Source organism: Opisthocomus hoazin, chromosome 10 (genome assembly GCF_030867145.1).
Source record: "Opisthocomus hoazin isolate bOpiHoa1 chromosome 10, bOpiHoa1.hap1, whole genome shotgun sequence".
NCBI classification, from domain to species: Eukaryota; Metazoa; Chordata; class Aves; order Opisthocomiformes; family Opisthocomidae; genus Opisthocomus; species Opisthocomus hoazin.
In genome coordinates, this window is record NC_134423.1 from 16,327,380 (window position 1) to 16,350,995 (window position 23,616).

A 23,616-nucleotide genomic window follows, 5' to 3' on the forward strand; every position below is an offset into this window, starting at 1 on the left:
AAACCAACAGTTTACTCAGCTGGTGTGGATTTGGTTTTTCTCTTGTTTCTCTCTTCTGTGTTAAACTTCAAGAAGTAAATTAATACTGGCATTGAGGTCAGTCCAAAACTTACACAGTATTTCAGTCCTACTTGGTTAACTTTGAGCGCTTACATAAGACTGAAGTAATGTATGCTTGGTGTGGGACTGGTTTGCTAGCAGGATATGAATGTATTTTTAATTATCAAAGACCTTTCTCATCCCAGATTGATACATCCAAAGACATTTTTCTTTCTTTTATGGCTATTCATACCTTCTACTGCTTAAGTTTATTTCCATCTTAGCAAAATGAGAAAGAATCAGAAGTCTCTTGATCTAAATCTTTTATTTGTACTGGACTGAAAAGGTATTGAATTGCTTATATGACAATCAGTACCTGACAGATGTAGTATCTCTTTCTAATGCCCTTTATGCAATGTTTCTTAATGTAAAAAATAGTATAACAAAAGGAAAGAAAATCTGGGACTTTGGTTTACCTTCTTTTCCTTGTGAAGAAGGTGAAAAGTTGAATTGTCACAGGTGAACTGAGATTACAACCTGCAGCTAGAGAGAATGTAAAGAGAGTTTAAAGAAACCTTTAAAAAAAGTCTTACATAGTATTATCAATTCCTATATAAAATAATTTAATATTTTAAATACTGTTTAAATAATTTATCTGTATTTAAAACTAACCTTTAAAAATTTTATGTTTGGAACTTTTTTGGCATTAACACTTAAATAAAAATTTTAAAATATTAAAAAGTCTTTTAAATATTCAATACAATATAAAAACAGAAAAAGTAATATACATTGTTCACACATAGTATTGTACATGACAGCTGAGCTCTAGTGAGCTTCTGAACTTGTCAGACAAGTCATAGCTTAGCTGTGGTGAACCACTTGCTTATTCTCTCTCTGGACTCTTAAGATTATAACAGATCTTTACCATCAATATGTAGTCTTTAATATTATATACACATACTGTATACACTATTTAATTTCCATTTCTATGCCCAGAATTGTAAATAAGTACTTTTTCCCAGCATTTAGATCAAAATGTTGTTTAGCACATACACAAATATATTTAGGATGCACACAATTTGACAAGAAACATAGCACTTTTGCTCAGGTCAGTTATGGAAAATTTAACTCATAGATGCAAAATAACATAACTGAGAAGTTGTCACTGTTGTATTTAAAATTTATAATAATCTTACTACCAAATATTTACAGGTTGTGTTAGCAGTAGGAAAATCAGGATTCACTTGTCCCCTTGGTGCATTTTCATTAATCCTGCCAACAATAAAGGCAGTAGTGTAGGCATGATGCTGGTGTCTTACAGATACTTTGTCTAACAGCTGGTATCTGCCGACAGTATTACAAACTTTGACAGTATTTCAAACTCAGTGTCACAGACTTGGGCAGGGCTTTACTAAGGGCCAAATACCTGTCTCCAGCTTTTAAGCGTAGGCATGTCTGTCATTGATAACGAAGTTCACTGTCAAATTGTAAATTGCTTTCTCCATCCTTCTATAAAGAAGCCCTGTATTTAGCAAGATGATTTCTACAGATACTGTAAATGGGTTCTGGTGGAAAGCAGGGTACTCTCATGCTTCCTATATTACATGCGTCATGTATTATGATTGCCATATTTGTGTCCCATTGTACAAGGTAGTCCCCCAAAGTCTTAATTTCTTCTTGAAAAATTCTTCTCCAAGAGAACCCCAAAACTTTACAAAGACTAAATGGAACACTCTACGTAGCTTCTTAGAGATACTGCAGAAGGGAAAAATACTGATGAAAATCAACAATTGCATCAGGAAGCCTAGTCCGGAAACATTACTCAAGAGCAGCACATGCCACATGATATGTGTAGTTATACACAAATGAACAAAACTCACATTTCAGATTTTGGACTCATCGTTTCCTATTCATATGCAATCTACAAACTAGAAACTATTTTCAGGAATTATTGCATGGCTAATTCTCAATAATTGTTCCTGAAAATACTGCTTCTTCACTGATAACTCTGAGACATGGTTTCAAGATGAGCTTTCAAGAAGGATTCAAATGCTTTGCAGTGTGAGATTCTGAATGAGCCTTCAGGAAGACAGAATTCACAAACTTTGAGAAATATCCTGCCTTCTTTTCACTCCTCCTGCCCTTTTCTCTGGCATGAATGTGCTTGAACAAGGTGTTCACTCAGGTAATGGACTGTACCTGTGGTGACTCTGGGCTTGGTTTACATGAAATTTGATTCTCCTGCTTTCAGGGAAGCAGACTCTGAAAAGGAAATTGTTACCTAGGGAGAACAAGCATTTCAATAACTTTATTTTAATCCAGTTTAAGAGATAAACTGAGGCCTTGACTTTATTTCACAGTAAAAACACAGTACAACTACGGGCCTCCATTTGTGCTTTTGAAGACCGCAGCCAAAAACTTGGGATTATGTAGGATAAAGCAAGCAATCAATGCTAAAGTAATCCTCCCTGACATCTTTTACCACTTAGATCACTGGTCAGGAATACTGGTGTGCCAGAAAAAGACTGATTCTCAGCTGTTTTGTACACACGAAGTTTCAGGTCCTGGTATTCTCAGCTCAGCCCTTTTCCTTAAGATATCGAAGTCACATGAAAACTAAGCATATTTTGTTGGGCGAATTTCAGATTCAGAAATAAAGTGGTGAACTATTAGGTTTGCCTTTGCAAATGTCTGTCTAAACTTAAGAGAATTTGTATTTAAGTCTTAACCTTTCCTTGGACTTATATGCAGTGTGTATATGTAAGTATTTATTTATACAGTTCATAGTTTATATCACACCCAAGAAAGCTTTATTATTCATTAGTGCTCTTTGGATGACAAACTGAGCAGAAAAGGTGCCGTCTTCTTGTAAAGTCATGCTATTGTGACTCAACAGAAGGAGGGCTGTAAAAGGCTAAGCATACAACAGATCAAACATTTAATTTTTAAATTAAAACCTTGAGGTCAGGATTTAATGGCTTCTTTTTGCTTTAGGTTCTTCATTTATGCTTAAGCCTGTGCAAGACACTGAGTTCCTTTTTCCACATTGGAACCCAGTTAACAGTAGAGAGACAAGTGTGTGTATTTTTTTGAAAAACAAGCGATAAAAGCATCATCAATCCTTCATTTTCTTTTTGATAGTTAAAAAGGTCATCAGCTGAAAGGCTGTCTTTCTGGGGAGAAGGAAGAAGTAGTAAACACTGCAAAAATTACTGTGAAGCCTATTTAAGAATTCAGGCCAAACTTCTAGGTCAAATCCAGAAAGATATAGAAGGACAATTTATGTGGCGTATCATCTTAATTGTCAGGTTTCTGGTGTGTCAGTCAAATTCAGAATCCTGTAAAGTCATACATGCTCTATGTAAAATGGATGGAGGGATTTATGGGTCTGACTGGTTATGAGTGAGCTGGAGAACTACATACCAAACTCAGTAAGAATCAGTAACTGGAAAGCAACCTACTTCTCCCTTTTCTCTCTGCTGTTTGAGCTTCCATCTGTTTGGATTTAATCCTCTCCTAAACACAAGTGTTTATGATCACTCATTCAAATAGTTAAGATGGACCACCTTCTCTCTTTTGTAACAAAGTCTGGAAGAAGTGACATTGCTGGCATTTCCTACCTGTTATTTTGTAATACCCAGTTCAAAAATGTGTAAGAGACCATGGTGCAATACCCTGTCATGCTGAAGGGACTCACAGCCACTTCACATCTCCCACAGAAGAGTGCTGAGAGGAGCTGCACACAAGGCAGGCCAGGGAGAAATCCTTGGCTTCCCTTCTGAAACGATGCCGCTCTTCTGAAAAGAACTCAGGACCAGAGAGCGGGGCAAAAGAAAGCGGACAATGAGAAGCAGTATACTCATTAAAAACAAGCAATCAAATAAAAACCACACTCTTATTTGCTACATATCATAGTTCAGAGAATCAGATTGTAGTTAGTAGTTAAGCAAAATCTTTAGACACAGCCTCTACAAAGTTTGGTGCTGACATTAAAATACCAATTGTACAAATGATTGTGAAGACTGAAAAAGCCATCAAGCAGAGCCGATCCACTACAGAGGCTGCAAACTTCCATTCATTGCAAATGGCTTCCTCTTCATCGTGGTCTCTGAATCGGTTTGCAATGTACCTGACCTCTTCCAAGATCTTAGCCAAATCTGGGTCGCCTTCAGACGGGTGCCCACTGTGCAGCAGGTTTTCTTCATCTGTTGGTGAGCAGGTCATCCTCCCACAGATCACTCCTGAATCAGTGGTAGGTGTGCAGTGAACCCCTTCCAGCCCCCTAAACCCAATGTAGAGCATATTCCCATTACTGGATTGCTGTCCACTCACAGTGTTCATCTCCATGCTTGACAGGCTACATCGACGCTGTTTATGTTGACAGGCAGGACGCACTTTATCTTCCCCTGGTCTTTTCATCCGCAGAAACCAAGCACACCAGTTGAGAAGGATGATTCTTGTCTGAAAGAAAATTTTTGAGAATAAGCATCTTTTCACACAGCCACTGTGTTTGGGTGCTACTGGTATTTTTGCAGCCCAGGTGACTGTCTGGACTATGGTCTCTGCTTAATCTGCACAGTAGTTCTAGAAAATGGTGCCAGAGTTTTCCAGTTAATCAATTTGCCAATCACTGAGGCTGCTTTCTTGCTCTAGCTGTGCTGTTGATTGCCTCAGGCTGACTGTTACTACTGGAAGTCCCCCCTCCTCTGATGGGAGTCTCCATAGTGTTGATTTTCCTTACACTTGAACAGCCATATGGCAGCCTTTTCCACCTTTACTAGAAACCATGAATTAAATAAAAAATACTTACTGAAGAAGAGTTATTTTAAATAGTCTTAATAGTGCTGCTTTAGATTGTAGACAATAAATTACAATTCTTTCACTCACATTTGTGCTCTTATCTTAAATTCGCATGACATTACTGTTTGGAGGAGGCTGCTAAAACAGATGCCAGACTGGACTGGACCACCAAGCTTTATAATGTTTTGGCTCAGTTCTCACACTGTTTTCATGACAGCTGACTGCAGATTTTAGAAAACAGGTCTGTACGCAGCGTGGAGGAAAGATGGAAAAATTACTTTGATTTAAAAAAAAAATACTTTGCAACTTTGATCAGTGTGTATCATTTCATTGTTTTCTACATTGCCTTAATCCAGCCTTACAGAAAGTGCAGGCAGGCCTGAGACTGTTCCAATTCAGATGCAAGCTTCTGTAATTTATTGCAATCTGATTTTAAGAGCTCATTCCAGTGTTTCTTTTCCAGAGCATTAATGAAATATTATTGTCTCATATAATATGAAAATCTTGCACTGTAATTAATATTAGATTTGGTCCATTTATTCTGACTGTGGATTGCCACTCAGAGTAGATATATCCAGGAAAACATCCCAACCAGAGACAGATCTTGCCCTGCTACTCTACTTACACTATCAAGCTTCACCAAGAAGGGTAATATTCCATCAACCGAAGGCCTGATCCAAAATCCACCAGTATCCAAAAAATATTTAATGGACTTCAGCTTCTCAACACTCAAACTCACTGCTCAACCTCAAATACTCTGTTTTCTGAGGATCTTTGGCTCAGTACTAAACATCTCTCCCCTTTAGGTCATCAAACATGCTTCTCAGGATATATACCTTTTATTCTCTTCACTGAAATTTATTTTAAAGTCACTACCCCAGAACAGGCCAGGGAACATCTCATTATCTCTTGTCTGCAGGGCACAACTGTATGCACATTCTTTTTGGCTAGTAAGAATAATAGCTCCTTGTTCTAGAAAGAAAAGAAGTGAAAGGTCTTTCCATCTTCAGTAATGCCTGGTGCTGCCATGAGCTGGGTGAAGCCAGGAAGAACGCACAGTTAGCTCATGATGCTCATCAATATTTAATAACCCAATATCAGTGCAATGGTCTCTGTAAAAACGACTACTCACAGCAGTACATTATAAAGAAAGTCTTATGTGCTTAGAAAAAGACTTTAATTTTTCTTTGCACTTTACAGACATTCTTGACCAGAGATGTAAATATGAGAATTTTCAGAGCAAGTTTCACTTCCACTTTAACAGCCATCTTTAACAAGTGCTTTTTAGGTGATTGATGTTTCTGTATGCACAGCAGCTAAATACGTAGCAGCTGCACAGTTGCACCTTGAGGGCTGTACACTTCATGCATTTATAATCCCCATCAGCACCTTACTCTTTCCTTCTACCTGTTTCACTTCTGACATCTGCAGCTTATTTGAAAATCACCTTCATTTATATATTTAGGCTTTAGCAAAATCCTGGGTTGCTTCTAGCTGAATATAGAAGCAAGCTGAGGTACATTCATTCTCTCTCGCGCACACACACACTCTTTAAGAAGCCAACCACACAAAAGGTGTCTGGAAATCTTATCTCTGGTGAAACTACTTTTCAAAGCAAAATGTTTAGGAAGGATTTGTAACAGTAAGAAGTAAACATAGGTCACTAGCTACTCTGTCACATCCCTGATCTGGAAAGTTATGTAATGGATAATGAATGAAAATCAAACCTTACCCATTTAGGCATTTTCCCCCCATCTGGATCATGATGATGGTATTGTAGAACAATAACAGTGACAACAACAGAAAGACCAACGATAATCATAGTGCTGGCAAAATACTGAGCTGCAAAATAAACAGATAATTACAGCAATATACTTTGGCTGATACTGTTTTGTAGCTATTATAAGGGGTGTTTCTGTACTTGACATAGCATAAAGTTCTTTTTCCAGTGTAGTGATACACGTGCTACTTTAGGTACTTGTGAAAGATTTCTCAAAAGCAGAAAGAGCAGCCATTATTTTGAGAGGATAGCCAGCCTTTCGTAATTGTCTTTGTGGAACTGAGCACCTGCCTTTTCTAAGCAACCTTGAAAAAAATTGTCCTCTAATTTTCTTTCACCAGTATTCTAGAGGCTGGGTAGTTCTTCTTTTGAAAAGTTTCTGTTTGAGCAATTACAATGGGAAGATTTAATCAAGTTTAGGTCTGTATTCCTAATGTCTGGCCACTTGTGTTGAAACTGCAACAACTTCTTCCATGGAAACCTGACTCCCTTACGCTTTCCCAACGCACACGTCAGTCCTCTACGTTGTTCAGCGCAGAAAGCACAGACATTGTATAGGGGATCACACCCATCAGAACCTCTCATCAATTGGCAACATTTTTCTAATTCAATTGCAGTAGGCCATTGTACAGGTGGTAACTTGCCTTACTGCTGGCCTTCGTGCAAAGTCACTGCACCTCATTTGACAAAAAATGAAAGTGAATAAAGCTGTAGTTAGCTTACCGATTAAGGGCACGGAATCTGATGTTGCTGGCATAATTTCAGCCACAAGTAACATGAAGACAGTCAGAGACAATAAGACTGTTATACCTGAAAGATAAACATGAAGTATGAAATTAGGTCAGTAGCTTGTAATTACAAGGCAGTAAGAAGCAGCAAATGGATCTGAAGGAGTGCTCTTTGCATGATACATTCCCACCGTTACCCTCCCACCAGCACATTAGTGGTACTCCTCTTCTTTCTTGTACTACCTGAAGTTCAGGGTAGCAGTGCTGCCAAACTAGTACCAGTGCTTGCACAGGCGTACGTAGTTTTAGATCCTTGTAACTGTTCAGCTTTTATCACCATTTTCTAATTAGCTGAGGTAAATCAAAGTAGTTCTTGCTGCTTGTTTGCTTTAGAAACATGGTGTGATTTTGAGTATTTGAGCATATGACGCTTGATTAATTGGCGTGGAAGCTACAGATGGTGTAATGCATAATATTCCTGAAAAACAGATTTGCTGTCTTGGACAGACTTTGATATCTTTTGATATTAGCTGTTGGTTTCTGCACATGGCTATGCCCAAGCAGTCTTGACTGTTGATTTTTGGAGTTTGACTTGTGTTGCTCAGTGATGAGTTCCCATCTTTCTGGCACAAGGTTTAGCTCTTTTCTCAGGACTAGTTTTAAACAATAAGGAGTCATTGTCAAGTGGAAAAGTATTTAGGAACAAAGAATTCATCTTAAAATATGGGGACTTCTTGATTAGGGAGGCTATTACTCAAACCGTGTTCTGGAGAAATGTCAATTTTGTTTCTACCTTTTAACAGCTATCTTCACTTAGTAGAAGCCACTGCACAAGAAGTTTCATTACTTATTTAACCTCCATCTTAAGGATCAAGTACTTAAAGTCATCAGATTTGTTTCACAAACCAATACTTTAGTTAAAAATCACCATAAAAATTAGAATAGTAGCAGTTAGCATCTAAGCCTTTCTGAGAAGGCACCTTAGGCTCTTAATGGAACTCACTATTAAAAGAAAATATCAAGCAGAGTTCTATGCTAAAGTGCTCAAATGCATATTTGTAAATTTAAGCTTTACTCAGTGAACATGGGGTTTTTCTTCAACAAATAAACATGAAAAAATGAAGCCCTGCTTCTTAAGGAAAGTAGTCAGGAATTGTCAGGCTTCTGCTTGGTTGGCTGAAATTTCTCCATTTCACAACTTCAGTGTACCCTAAGCTGAGAGCAGGGGTTAAACACCACACAGCTGCAGCGTCAGTGAAAACAGCTCATGAGCCAGAATAGGGCACACAAGCTATTCCTTCTTGCCTACTAAGACTGTTTAAAAAACTTTAAAAAGGACAACTTCTTTTGGTTTGGTCATATTTACAATATCCTATTAAGGATTTACCTAATGAGATCTTTTCTCCCGAGTCTGCTGGAAGCAGAAAAACTAACAAAGCAAGTGCTGATATCAGTACACAAGGAATAAGAAGATTGAGTCCATAATAGAGAGTCCGACGTCTCATAGTGACTGTGAATGTCACATCTGGGTAGGGTTCTTTACAACATTCATAAAAACTCTCAGTTCTTTTCCCAGGAATGCCTGTGTAGGAGGGAAAAGGAAGAAAAACAGAAATTAATGAGAATAAACTATATATTATGTAGTGATTATTTAAAAAAAAAGCATAAATGTAGCTTTCTAAGTTTTACCATAGGTAAAACTACTTCTTAAGCTTAATTCCCTATTAAGTCATTTTTGTCAGGTAATAAAGGCAAATGAGATAAAAGATACTTACTGAATTCACGCAGCAATTTTGTCACCTCCTTTTTTGTGTTGATTTTCATCTGACATCTGTTCTCAGAGATTCAAATGCCACTACCTAGGTCATTTATTAGCTTAATTTCTGTCTTCATTTCCCAATCATTATTCCATCCGTTTCAGCAGTGGAGACAAGGCTGCAAGTTCACAGTGTAAATAGGAAATCAAGAGCTTACCTACTAAATCCCACTCTCCATTTGAAATATAGCCAGATATATCTGCTTCTTGCATTTGTAAGTCCAAGGACCAGCCTCCGTAAGTCCAGGATCCAAACTTCAGGTTACACTTCTGAACGTCAAATGGAAACCAGCGCACATCTATGTAGCATGAGCTTTTAAATATGCCTAGATTGGATTTTAAACAACAACACTTAATTTAAATGCTTGTTCCACATAATTTCATGTACATTTTGTAACCAGACCGTGTTCTACATTGCGCCATCTGATTTTTACTTGTAAAGCATATTTAATCTCAGTTGTGTCTTGACATGTAAATAGCAAAAGTCAGTCATACAAAAGGCAAGCAACTGCACCATTAATGTATTGATGTTATAAACTACTTTTTTGAGCTACATTTCCATTTTGGCACATAGTGGGAGAATATTTAGATAAGAGCTCAGATTTCTAGATACTGTATTTCAGAAAGAAATGAAGCAGAATATGCAATCTGTTTCTTCTATTTATTTCACTGAATAAAGTAAGAAATCCTAAAAGATTATTTGCTGTCTTATTAGATTTACATGAGCTTGATTTATTCAGGAAAGCTAGCTTCTTTTTTCACCAGTTGAGTCATGCCCTGTCATTTAGCAGCTTTCAGAATTGAATTGAAAAAAAACCCCACCAAATGGAACATGTTAAATCAAAAGAACAACAGGCAAAGCCCTGAAATCCTCTGAGGACCTTAGATGGAAAAACTAATTTGCCTGGAAAGCACTTGGCTCTACTGCTGTCGTGTCTAAAATTCAGATTCTAGGAAGAGTTAATTCTAAGAATGATGCTAATTGAGTCTGGGAACAGAAACAGTACTCCACTGCTATACATCTAGGGAGTCAGTGATGTATTTCTGATATTAAATAAATATCAAACACAGACTACTTTCAGACTAAAAATTGTTTTGAAGCAGCATCCAGTGAATCATTTCAAATAGGAGATACATCCAAGATGTTACTAACCACCTCATCATAAAGTATTAATAGAAGAAACAGCTAAAATAGTGAAATAAATTTTTATTAAGAAGCATTACCATGGCTTTAATAAACAGTATCTTTTTATATTAAGGGCTTTTATTTTTTATCTTCCTTTATACTTCCACACTTCTGAAATTCTGCATGATGAGAGAAGAATTTACCTAATTGCAACAAAAAATGTATCTTGTCTGGTGGTTTTCATATAGAAGTGTTAACCGTGTAATTCATGATGTATCTAGGCTTAAATCTATCAGATGATTCTAGCTAGATAAATAAAATATCAGAGAACTGATGTCAAATTTGAAACCGCACCATACATCAGCAGTCTGAGTTATCAAAATTTACGACATGAGAACAGCCTACCTGGTGGCAGATACTGGCAATGTCCTGAAGAATTGACTAAAACGTTAGTGTGAAATGTAGCATCAAATCTTTCATCAGCACTAGAATAGGGAAGAAACAAAATGGGTTATATCATCTTTGACTGGCTGAAGAATATCTGAGACAAATCCATTCTTCATAAAAGAATTATTTCTCCCAAAAAACTTGACAGCTTTTCTCCTGTCACCAGTTTTCTGTGGCCAGTTTTCTGTGGCCTCAGAGTAACTGGCCTGATCCTATTGGATTTGTTCCTGATTAACAACAGTCAGTGAAGGTGAGCCCCCTCACTCTTGCTGCTCACTTATCGCACTACATTCACTACAGCGCCTCGGCTCTATTGATTGCCATTTGCAAAGTAAGCGCTGTTAAAACTTCTCAAGCAACTGTACAGCACCAACTGTTCTCTTGCTCTACATTAACAGCAGCTAGTGAATACTGAGGAAATGGCTGCTTCAGCCCTTTGCATGGCTGAACTTTATTACTACATGTCATACATACAACTGTTTAGTGCTGCTCCAGCCTTCACTGTCTACTTCAGAACTCAGAAACTGGGTTCAGCAAAATAAAAGAAACCCTATTAGAGGTGTCAGTGTAGTGATGCTGGCCAGGGCCACTCTGGGGTGCTGTTCTTACACATCTCCAGAAAAGAATCATAATGTTACTTGTAGAGTGCTCCAAGTTATGAATGTGCAGATACTGCCAAGGAATATCTCAACTACATCTGACACTATTACCCAGGAATTCACTAGGCATTAAAATTTTAAGAACTTCTAGATGGGAAACAACCTATTTTGAAATATTATGATGATTAAATACAAGACTCTTTCCTATGTAAAGTTTAGTAAGTTTGCTGACTTAAATCACTCTATGAAAGATGTTTGGATTACTTAGCATTGCAATGGATGCGTACTCATGCAGTATTGTGCCCTACTTCACCACTCCCATTTACTACTGCAGGTTTTCTGTGGTAAGGTATTACAGATTCTGATCTATACATGCTTTAAAGTTCAGGATCTAGGTATTCAAGAAATCATGGCAGTTGTTGAAATTGGTGGCTAGATTAAATTGCACAGAAGGTGCTAGCAGTGAATGATCTTTGCATCTCAAAATTATTTCAGGAACTGCTGTGTTGAGTTCAAGTCTGATGGCTGCTGGCCCTGAATATAGATACAGGCTCCTTTCTCGGGCTTTCGCTTGTGCAGGAGGTAACCAAAATGGGACACAGGCTGCTGTACTTTGTTGTATTATTTGTAGTTTCCAAAGTCACCTTGTGGGGATGGATTGGCACACAAGGCAAACACAGTGCCAGCCGCTCTGGGGCAGGGCAAAGGAGGTGGCACGAGCCTCAGGGTCCGGCTTCTTGATGCAGTCTGTGCTTTCATTCAGCTAAAAACCTGTGTTGTCTCTGGGCTGATTTAAACATGACAAGTCTCCGATGTCTCTTTGCCTATTAGAGGTTTAGTATCTCATAATTTTCTAATCACCATCTAAAACATCATCAGAAAAATACGGTATAAGAATCTGAGATGGGGAGAAAGTGAAATATTCATAATTCTAGCAGAAAAGAAAGTATAATAAATGGTATATTGTTCCAGTAGGAAAACCTGTATTGAAACATTCTTTTTTAAGAAGAGGAATTTAATACTTGATCTATTCTGCTGCAAATTTTATATCTCAGAAGCTAAAAGCTAAAGCAATCATTGTTTTAGTCATTGTTACTTTGCATTTTATTTTCCCCTTATGTATTTGAAGAAATTACATTTAAAAAATATCTGGACTGGTCAGTGAAATATCCAGACAAGAAAAAACTAAATCCAAATAATTACTTGCCCATCTGGAGCTGCACTTTTACCTGTGGTGAGCCGAAGGCTCACAGTGCTGAAAAGCTTTGCAACTATTCAATTTGAACTCTGAAGACAAGTAGAAAAGTCTAAATATTGTGTATGGATTCCAGCACTTTGAGGGGAAAGGGCAATTCAGTTCTAAGGCAGTTGAACTAATGTGGGCCGCTCTCCTGCAGCTTCCCAGCTGATGCCCGGGTTCCCTGGGTTAGTGTGGCCACTTCCCTTCTGGGTGGAGCACCAGTTGTTCCCTCCTTGTCTTGGCTGCCTGCTTCCATGAGATCTGTAAGAAACCGGCACTGCTGCCATCTCTACTGGTTGCGCTGCTAGATTCGGCAGAAATGGATTCAGAGGATATCGGGGAAAGAGGCAGCAAGAAAGACCATACACATTCACACAGGTGTGTACGCACACACGTGCAGAAGTCTCGCTTCCTTAAAAAACCAGACTTACAAGTCCTGCAACAGGTTTCTATATTAGACATAGACAAGTAAGTGCTGTGACTTGAAATTACAAGGGCTACATGATGAAACTCAAACAAGCAGACAGATTTAGAATGTGAGAACATCCATGCCACACAAATTACCTGTAAAGTAGAAATTAATGACTAGAAATAAAATTCTTAGCCTCCTAGGCTAGACGATGTTCCCTTCCCCTCGAGAGGAGGGCAGTTAAGCACCAGAGGGTTGCTTTTAAGACCTCGCTGCTGTTTCTGGTAATTGGCAAAAATAAAATTTTCAAAAGGACACAAGTGGTCAAGGAACCTAGGTTTCATTGCCATGTGACTTTGCCTTGCATAAGATGCATTCTTAAAAGACTATCAAGAAGTACGCAGACTCAAATATGAAATTCTTTTTTCTAAATAAGGAGCATATGTGTTTTTCTACACGGTGCTTCTAATTGTTTCTTGAAATGCAGTGCTTCAATTAGGAATGCACCAAGTAGCTAAGCCTTTGCTTGATGAGACTGTGCTCAAATGTGATGATAGAAAACCATTTCTCCTACATTTCGTCTTCCGGGTAAAACCACTTGAAAGGAGATACTGACTGCAGTACATTGAGATGACAAAGCTGTACCTAGCATATATAATCCCACTATCTGGAGAATCTCAGGTTTATAAAACTGCAAAAATGAAACTGTTAAAATGAGACATAACTACCAGAATTTTTGTTATTCCATGAAGTACTGAGCACTGTGTGGCTATTTGGAAAATAATACCACCAGAAATGAGCACTTTTACTAAGTCTACTAAAACCAACAAAGTGGAAGAGCGCCATACATGACGCTAACACAGTCAGTCCTGGAATTTGTACATAGGCCAAGATTTTCTTCCCTCAGGAAAAGCTACAGATGAACTGGCTCTGCTCTCTTCACAATAGACTGGTTGCAAAATTTAATACAGCTGCCACACGTTTCTCTGTATTAGGCTGCAGCAAGATGCATAAGGACTCAAGACACAGCAAAACATGCATTCATTAAAATGAAAAATGAATTCATAGTTCATTAATTTCTTTGTAACTGCAAATGTATGTCCCAAGTGAAGTGTATAGAAATTGAAAGCACCTATCTCAAAATACCATGTCACTATATGAGAACATCATAACATTCCCAATACAATTTCCTACAGCAATACGAATTTGTTTTAAATAGCTTTGTTCTCTGACTAAACTCTGAATAGGATTTTGGATTAAATATACGTTCGAAACAGAAACACTGTAGAATAACTACTTCATGACTGGGCCATAGTTAACAATCCCAAGATTCAAAAACCTGTACTAACAGAAAACTAGTGGTTTCAGTTTTTCAGGTTATTAAGTTACCCTTCTCATTCTATAACGCGCTTCAGCTACAGTTAGCATGTATGTATTAATGTTACTAATTTCTAAGAAATTTACCCTTTCTTTTTGGATATACTTACTTAAATATTGAAGCATAAATCCTCAGACATACTGAAAGTCTCTCTCAGGTATGTGATATATGTGAGGAATAATACTGTCATAATTCTCTCCTTTGGAAACCTCTACACTGCTGTCGTAGAGTACCAGTTTTACGGCATATACAGTGTGATATTTAGCAGAAGAATAGAAATGAATGCTTGATTTGTTGGATTCTCCCAAGAATGCTTTCATTTACGGAATCAAGGTAGCTAGGAGTAAATGCTTAAGAGAATAAATTTGCACTGAAAAATACATTAAGCAAGATTAATGTTGCAAAAACACCTGTCCAGGTTGCATGCCGCTCCATTTTGCGTACAGAGCATTTGAAAGGTTTTTTAGGCTGGTGTGTAGACAACTGAAGCGCTAATTGCCATGCTTAAACCAGAAAGAAGAAGTAATCTTGACAGGCATAGTTTCACCATAAGTATGGTGAACTCCAGTGGAGATTGCCTCGAATCACTGAGTGTTAATTGTACCTTTGGGAGAAGCACTGCAGCATGCTGTAAGCAAAGCAGTAATGAAGGCCCCATAGAGAAGTACTAAGTGGCTGACAAATGTTGCCGCTGGGTGCTGTTACCATATCATCACAACTCAACACCACCTGTGACAGTGCCATTGATCATAATGGTGATCACCAAATGGCAAAAGGGAGCATGACTACAGCTGACACGCTGGGTGCAGCTGTTCTCTAGGTCCTGTTGCAACAAAAAGCAGCTCCCAAAGTGGGGAGGGGGAATCGGGTTGATAAACAGAGCGGGGTTGTCTTCTTAGTAGACATATGGCAGAGAAACAGAGGAAAAAAAGCCATCAGGAAGACAAAAGGTTCATGTCATCTGCATGGGCAATAAAATAACAGCGTACCCTGGCTACCACAAAAGAGCCAGTGCAGCATGTCCAAAGCAGATGTAAGGTCTTTCTGGTACCTGGGGAACAGCACACAGGCTCACAGCAACTGCAGAAAAAGGCAAGTTGTTTAAGAGCAGACAACTCTCAGTGCTTTATCTTTTTAAACTAAATAAATCCCACAATGGGAACTACTATATAATGGTGCAGCCAAAGAATCTCTCAATGTCAGCCAAAGGTTCTGCAGTGGCAGACTGATGGCAATCTGTCTGTCCCTGAACTAAGCCCAACTCAGAACAGATAGTTTGAAGAGGAGAGCACCAAATATTCCAGCTATTTTTGTAGCAGGAAGAAAGACCAACACCAAAACTGGAGACAAGGGAAAATGCAAACAAACTTACTGGCATTTACCTATCCTGCCTCTAGTGGAACCCAAACTAACTAGACAAGCAGTCAAAAGTCAGATGTGAATTAACCACTAAACATTTAGACAAAAAATTTGAGAGGAAATTATCACTATCTGTGCTATTAAACACAGCCAGAAAAGTTTTGTTTTCTAATCATCTCACAAAAGCTAAGTAGAATTGGTGGTAGGGAAGATGTCATGGTTTACAAAGCATTTGCAACAAAAGTATTGTGTATACAGGAGACTGGTAATTTTCCAGTATTCCAAAAACCTAGACAATTTTGGAAAAATATTTCAAAACCTAGGGATTTTGTTGAGATTATTATGTTACTTGCCTTCCCTTATCTTTGCAATTGGACAGGGTGCTAGATAATCTCATGTGGGCCCCTTTTCCCACGAAAGGCTGGACCGGTTGATCTTTCAGGGTCCCTTACAACCTGGGCTATTTTGTGATTCTATAATTCTATGATCTTCTCTCCTTCCCCATATAAAAGAAAGTGTGTCTACCTGTTATAGAGAAGAATATCTGGCTTCCAAATCAGTCCATCCGGAAAACGGACATTCTTCACTCCCGGGTACTCAGACACGTTCCACTGTAGATAATGATCTGTCCAGTACTAAGACACACACACAACAAGTAAGTTAGGTCATATCATCCACTGGTTTACAGTAGTTGTCTAGTGACTGGGTAGCCTGAAATAGTGAGTGCTCTCTTGTTAAACAGACACTATTTCGCTTCAGGCAATGAAATGTTTGGAGAGGGTGAATTAGGCCACCTAGAGCTCAATGGAAAGCATAAAAACCTCAATTCCAATTCACACTGCACATAACAGCCTTTAAAAGAAAATTTGGGGTACTTGTATTTTACTGTTTATGCTGTCTCAGGTGCCAATTTGGGATAGAACAGATTTTCTTTTACAATTCATACATTAACTTCAATTATGTTTATCTTGATAGACAACTTTGTTTTCTGCTGTTGGATATTTTCAGGTTGTAATAACTTGATAATAGACATGAGGTAGAGCAGCCAGCCATCACCGCTGACAGGGAGAACAACTGAAATGGCAGAACGGTTAATACTAGTGTAGAAGGCCTTAGCAGCTCCCGTGGCCTGACATCGGGCAGCCTCGGGGCCGATGCTCCGCAGCTGCACTGTCCCACATGCTTCCTCCCTGGCTGGCACCCATGGCCCTGGAGGCATCAGCCCTGGGGCTCTGCTGGATCCCTTCAACCCCTCCTTGTCTGCCGTGCAGGTGGGGAGTCGGTGGCAGTCAAACCCACAGGGCGTTGGTCTGTGTTCGGCGTTGCTAAATCCCAGATGCTGCCATCAAAACATGTGCACGGTCATGAACACCAGCGCTGCCCCAAACTGCAGGCAGCGGAGTGCTGTGGCAGCTCTTGCAGGCCAGTTACCTCCCAGTCTTCTGAGGAACACTGCCATGAGCCTCTGTATTTTCCTCACCCCTTACGAAGCAGATGACTTGTCAGGGTACAAGGGTGGTTACTGATGTGCACAAAAGATATAAATATGAAATAAAGTTCGTTTTCTTTCACAAAATTTATTTTTTCTTGTAATTTCTATATTTTGTTATATTGTGCCTCTATCAGTCTCTTTTCTCAAGTGAAAGCGATAGGACCAGAGGGGATGGCCTCAAGTTGCACCAGGGGAAGTTTAGATTGGATATTAGGAAAAATTTCTTTACTGAAAGGGTTATCAAGCTTTGGAACAGGCTGCCCAGGGAAGTGGTTGAGGCACCATCCCTGGAGGTGTTTAAAAGATGTGTAGGTGTGGTGCTTAGGGACATGGTTTAGGGGTAGACTTGGCAGTGCTAGGTTAATGGTTGGACCTAATAATCTTAAAGGGCTTTTCCAACCTAAAACAATTCTGTGATTCTATTATGTTATTTAGATTAATTTCACACAGCTGTAGGCATCACATAACTTACAGTGAAAGCTTCTCCAGATCTACAGTGCTGTTGCAATGCCAAATGATGGTCTTTTAAATGTAAACTTGGAAGTGAGTGAGTAACATACAATACTTATCCCTTCAACAATCTAGTGGCCCTTGTCAAAATCTTTGACAGACATGAAGGTCAGGAAAAATTTCCAATGGGTATTCTGGAGGTAATGTTATTGATCATTCTCATGGGGTATTCATATCAAAGTGCTCGATATAATTTCTTGCATTAACTGTCGCAGGCCAGTTTCGGTTTGATACGCCAAACAAGTCCCCAGTTAGCCTCACGCTGCAGGAATTCAAGTTCATTCTTGTGCCCCTAGAACAGCGTTTGAAAGCGACTGTTTTGCTGCATGCAACACATCTAATACTGTTCATCACACATCTTTTGTAAAGCTTTTACTATACAATTTCTTGGCCTGTACTTCCATATTTCTCTCATTCATTTTTTACTATGAATTTGTACTGCCTTGTCACCTGGACAAAGGATCTGAGTTGTGCACTGCTTTTTCCTTTTGCTTTACAGATAATAGTTTTTTTTACAGAAATCTTAAATCAGAGTATCTGATTGGCTCTGTTCATATTTTTTTCTTTTCACTGCCTACTCCATTCACGTTCTCTAATTAAACTATGCATGTTGCTCATACTCAGCTATACACAGCTTCTGTAAGGTGATCAACTGCTCCTTGTCTTTTTTTTCAGAAATTTTACATTCATTTTTACAGTAAATTGTTTTAAATGAACTTCCTGATAGACAAATGTCGCTGTAGTTTTTACCACTTCATCTTTTGTGGAATGTAGAAATACTGGGATCCTCATGGTACCTCTATTTTTCACAAAGTCCAGCAATGTGAAAAAACACGATGTGTGGTTTTGAGGTGTTTAAACCTGTGGGCTCTTGGCTTTCGGCAACTCATTTTCAGGAGCTGACAGACCTGTCAGTCCCTTTCTGCGCAGCAGCTGCGGGGCTGGGGCTGGCAGGCTGCGGGCAGCTGCTGCAAAGCTCGCTGCCCACCAGCTTGGCTGTGTGCAGCAGGCTCGCCTGTTCCTTCCCATCTGAACTGCATTACAATAATTTATATCAATATAACCAAAAATTTCTTGTTCTAACTTCTTTTAGAAGTTACCATGGCCGATATGATGTAGCATAGGGTGACACTGAATGATATAAAGACAATCCAAAGGGTGACAGAAAACAATATTAAAGTCTGTGTTAGAGATAATGTTAAGCAGATTGTACGGTTGCTCTGTTTAGCTGTGGGTACCAAGTGCTTACCCGTCCATCTGGACACGAGCTGCCTCACTTTGTTTTAACTTCAGAGCTACCATCTCCACTGTAGCTGAAGTACATTTGATGCAGATTAAAATAGCAAACAGCTGAGGTTACTTGGGTTAGTATTAATCTGTGTCACTAGGCACGACTCCTGCTGTAACTTATATCAAGTTTAAGGTTTTGATACTGAACAGTATTGCCATGGAGATAGTGGTCAGGAGTCTCCATGTATAAATACTAGATTTATATTCCCCTTTCTCCCAGGTTAGTTTTTGTGTTTTAAGTGTTTCAGTGATGATTACACAAAATATATTTAAGATACGTTGGTGATTATACACACGTATATATCAAGAAAGGGAGACGGAAATTCAGGGAAAAACTTATTTCAGATCATTTAGCATATTAAAGTGACATTTGTTTGCCTTAAGCATGCTTTGAATCTGTCTAGTACACCGCTAATTGACAGTTAATAATCAAACACATCCCTTTTTTTTGGAATGTGCACACAGGCCATGAAGAGTGGCCACATTTTTTGTAGTAATCGGGTGATCTGCTCACTGCAGTCTTCATGTGCTCCACATACAGTATGTGCTACGGTGAATAAATAGAAAGAAATACAGAATATATAAAAGAATCAGGAATTTCCTTAGGGGATAAAAAAAAACAATCTCAAAAAGGATAAGGACGCTGTGGGATAAAAGAGAATGAAAATAAATGATAGCTTCTGGAGTATGAATTGTCATCTGTTTTTCTGGTAAGAAATCATAGCAACTGTTGTCATTGTAGCTCAAAGACAAAAACATATTATATTTGGCAGTTTTAATCTTACTGTACAAGAAGTCTGTAAAATAACATTCGCTGAATGCTTCTTCCATGTCAACTTTTCTTTGTGAATAAATGGAATAGCCATGCTATCCTTTGTAGGTCACCAAAATAGTCTTTCATTTGTTTCCTAAGGCCTATTACAGTGCAAAAGAGGTGGGGCTCTATAAAAAGTGTTACAGTAAAAGAAAAAAGAATACATTTAAACTGAATGAGCTGGTTAAAGAAACTGAAAGATGTAAAGTTTCTCCAGAAGCAGCATGATTATCTTGAATAATCAAACTCTTCTGTAAACCTTTACTTAACCCAAACAGTTCAGTTTCTGCGACACAGACTGGAATTCAACTAATGGCAAATTCCCATCCTAGCTGCTGTAGTATGGGGAAAGCTCCCCATACCACCCTGTCCTTGTAAAGCACAAACTTATGGTAGAAATGTTTTGTGGAAGCACTAGGAGCCCACAGTAGTCAGCATGGTAAGAAGCATCTTGTTAATTCTAAGTTTTAATTTAAACTAATGCAAAAGAAAAAAAAATGTGTAGGCTGCTTTGCTTAGGAGCTGCTCTCTCACTAGTTAACATTTCAGAGTAAAGAAATTGAAAATATTCTCACAAAGTTCTTGAATATTCTGTTATCTGTTCCATTTATTAAAATGTGAGTGGAACTTACTCCCGCCCAGCAATGCCAGCCATGAGTTAATGGGGGCAAAGTTCTCCGCTGTGGTATCTAGTGGTGGCAATAGTTATGGTAAACTAGTAAGAGAGGATGTGACATTCTGTGACAACTACAGCAATTAAACGTTGCAACAAAAGGTAAAATGAAGCTAGTGCTTGAAAAGTGAACGCCCTATGCAGGCAAAACAAACTGGGAAACCAGGAAGAAGTATACTGTTCCCAGTCAAACATTAGGAAACTGAACTGATGTTCCAATACCCATTTTAGTCACATAACTGAGATAGAGAATTTGGAGAGTACATAAAAAACCTCTCATGTTCACAGTTAACTTCTGATGATGACTTGTGCTTAAACAACATGGGAACAGCATGACCATTTTAATTAAAATCCTCTTGCAGTTTCTTAAGGAGATGGACAGCAAGGCAACCAGGATGGCAGAGGCATTCAGTTAGCACAGTAGCAGCAGCTCTCAGGAGATAAAGAACCTCTTTGGAATAATGTTTTCTCTGTATCAGAAGAACCATCTGGTGATTTTCAGAGTGCTGATCAGAACAGGCATTACAGATAAAATGCATTTCTTGCATGTATCATTCTCTTTCACAATCAAGTGATTTACCACAACATAATGGATTTGTTGAAATGAGTGATAAGGCACTCGCACTACAGTTACTCTACCTGGGACTCTCAGGACACCATTATCTTATGACAATCAAGAGATTAGCGTGACTAAATCAACTACATGAGGTAGTCACTTACTTAGATGTAGTGACTCGAATTGTTAAAAGTTTTCAGAAATACCTAAAACATCAAGACCTAAATCTCAGCCTTACAGTTTTCCATTGAGTTTAGCTTTGTCCACTATGTAGCAAGATACAGAACAAAAGCTTGAAAGTTTCCTAAAAGTCAAACCTCTCAGCAGATTAAACTCAAACACTAAAGGGGAAAAAACCCATACTTTGTTTCAAAACTTACCATTTGTAGCCAGATGTTTGTTGTTAATACTTGATTCTTTTCATCCTGGGAGGAAGGAGAAGGAGAGGAAGAAGAAAAAAACAAACCACAGCTTAGTACCACACAGATAAAACAACACCAGTAAATATATTTGATTATTATGAAATAGCTAGTTGTGCTAAGGTACCTTTCAAAGCAAAGGAAATCATTGCCTCCAACTTACTGCAACAGAAGGTTTCACAGGTACTTTTTAATGTATTTCATTTTACCACAGTCAATCAAACGGTTTCCTTAGGGTATCCTTCTGCCAGGCTCTTCCCTGGGGCTCCTTCTCTAACAAAGAATCTCAAAAGGCAAAGCGGATGACAGTAGGGGTTGCCTGTTTCGCCTTTGTAAGGAGCAGCCCTCTCACTAATTAACCCTACACCCCAGACATATTCAGGTAGTAGAAAAAATATTGAACAAAGGAAGTGTGAGTGAGCTCAGATGATGTGTGTTGAGGCTGTATTGAGTAGCTTCTTAGCAGGCAAGTGGCACCACTTTTATCAGTGGAGCTATACAGAAAGTGTTGTATCAGCTTTACCAGAAAACTGTTGTCAGGGCAGAACATTCTCCTGCCTGGAAGAGTTCCAATTTGTAGGCCTTCCCCCTTGTCTCCTGTGACTTTCTGATGTAAGTTCAAGTGACACAGTAGGCATCTTCGTGCTGTAGTTAATTAGTTTAATTCTTCACTCCTCAGACACAGGAAAACGCTGGTGACCTTATTTCTGTGGAGGTACTGTATCAGCATCCACCTGGGTGGTGTGAAGCTAAAGGAATATACTGTGTATACTGTCAGTATTATACATTCTCCAAACCGAACGCACAATCCCCGTCCCAACTCCAGTCAAGGCTTCATTTACAGTCTAAGGAAGTGTCATAGCAAGTTTCAGTCACCTGTACAGCAGCAACTGTCAGAGTTGCTCATACGTCTAGACCTCTGAACTTAAATCTGTCACTCTTGAACTTAAGTGTTCATCCTAAATGCCCCAAAATGGCCAAAAAACAGGTTTAATCACATCTCATACAAAAAAAAAAAAAAAAAGCTTTTCACTGAAGGTCAATACTCTTTACTCTTTTGCTGTTGTTTGGTGGACTTCTAACTGAACAAAAGTCCTGAGAGACCTCTAACTGAAGCCATTTTAGAGCAGCACAATAGTAAAAAGTTACACAGCATGTAAAATCAAATACAGTGCAAGGGACAATGGCATTTTTAAAGCAAGTGAAGCCTTTTGAGAAGCAGCATCAGTAAATGTATGCCAGTGTTACTAGGTTGTGTATAATCACAACTAAATGTACAACAAATCTACAGACAAATAAAAATATTTTAGGTAAAGGTTGGTATTGTGTATGAATAAAGACTGCCCTCAAATGCACATTCCTGCCTTCCTTTAAAATGAAAAGTAAAATAAAAAATATAAAGAAGCACAGACCACAGTTAGTGATTCAGCACTTTTCCTCTCTATTTTCTGCTTCATCACCTCCACGAACCTTACTTTTTTGAAAGTATCTGAAGTGAACAGCTCATTTAAATGGCATCCTGGGGAAACAGATCTCTGTAGCCCTTTGGTTTCAGGAATATATGATTAAGCTGCATTGAATTAGCATGCTGAAGGCATTGCTGAAGATGTCAGCCAAGCAAAGCAGTAATTAATTTGCTGTAGTTGTTATCCTCTAGCCATACAAACATTAACTTGGTGCCTCTCTCAACAACTTGCTTATAGTGTTAGGGCACAACAAAACTACTTTGCATGGGGTCTTTAATTCATGAACGAAGAAACAATCCTTAAGAGATCATTCATATGACCATGAACTAAAGTCTATAGACAGGTGTTGCAAATTAAGGGCATGTAAAACCTATATACATTTCTCTTCATTGTAGCCATTTTTAGGTCAGATGTAAAAATACCACCAATAATAACTGATCATTAAATGTTCAATAGCATTTTCTCAAAGCTCTGTGTGCTGTCCCAGATGAACGTGACAAGTTCCTATAACGCAATGTCCCATCTATTGCCCCTGAGCAAAGCGGAGAGCACCACTGCAGTGTCGGGTCTCTGCAGGGCAGACAGTAGTTGTGTTGCTTTGCACCGGCGTAACTGGCTACTCAAATTGCGCAGAGCAATTCAGAATCCATTATGTTGTGGGAAGATTGTTTCAGG

The 23,616-nt window shown here is 38.7% G+C and overlaps 1 protein-coding gene across 1 annotated transcript in view; it reads right to left on the reverse strand.

The window, feature by feature from the left end:
* Window positions 1-349: 349 nt before the first annotated feature.
* CHRNA7 (cholinergic receptor nicotinic alpha 7 subunit) overlaps window positions 350-23,616 on the reverse strand; it is a 43,905-nt gene continuing 20,638 nt past the window's right edge. Inside the window, exons 3-10 of the mRNA XM_075432048.1 lie at window positions 21,437-21,481; window positions 16,247-16,356; window positions 10,695-10,774; window positions 9,322-9,489; window positions 8,735-8,929; window positions 7,343-7,429; window positions 6,572-6,681; window positions 350-4,500 (exon numbers count right to left, since the gene is read on the reverse strand). Coding sequence (XP_075288163.1) covers window positions 3,982-4,500; window positions 6,572-6,681; window positions 7,343-7,429; window positions 8,735-8,929; window positions 9,322-9,489; window positions 10,695-10,774; window positions 16,247-16,356; window positions 21,437-21,481 — 1,314 coding nt within the window. The 3' untranslated portion in view covers window positions 350-3,981. The remainder of the gene's footprint in view (window positions 4,501-6,571; window positions 6,682-7,342; window positions 7,430-8,734; window positions 8,930-9,321; window positions 9,490-10,694; window positions 10,775-16,246; window positions 16,357-21,436; window positions 21,482-23,616) is intronic.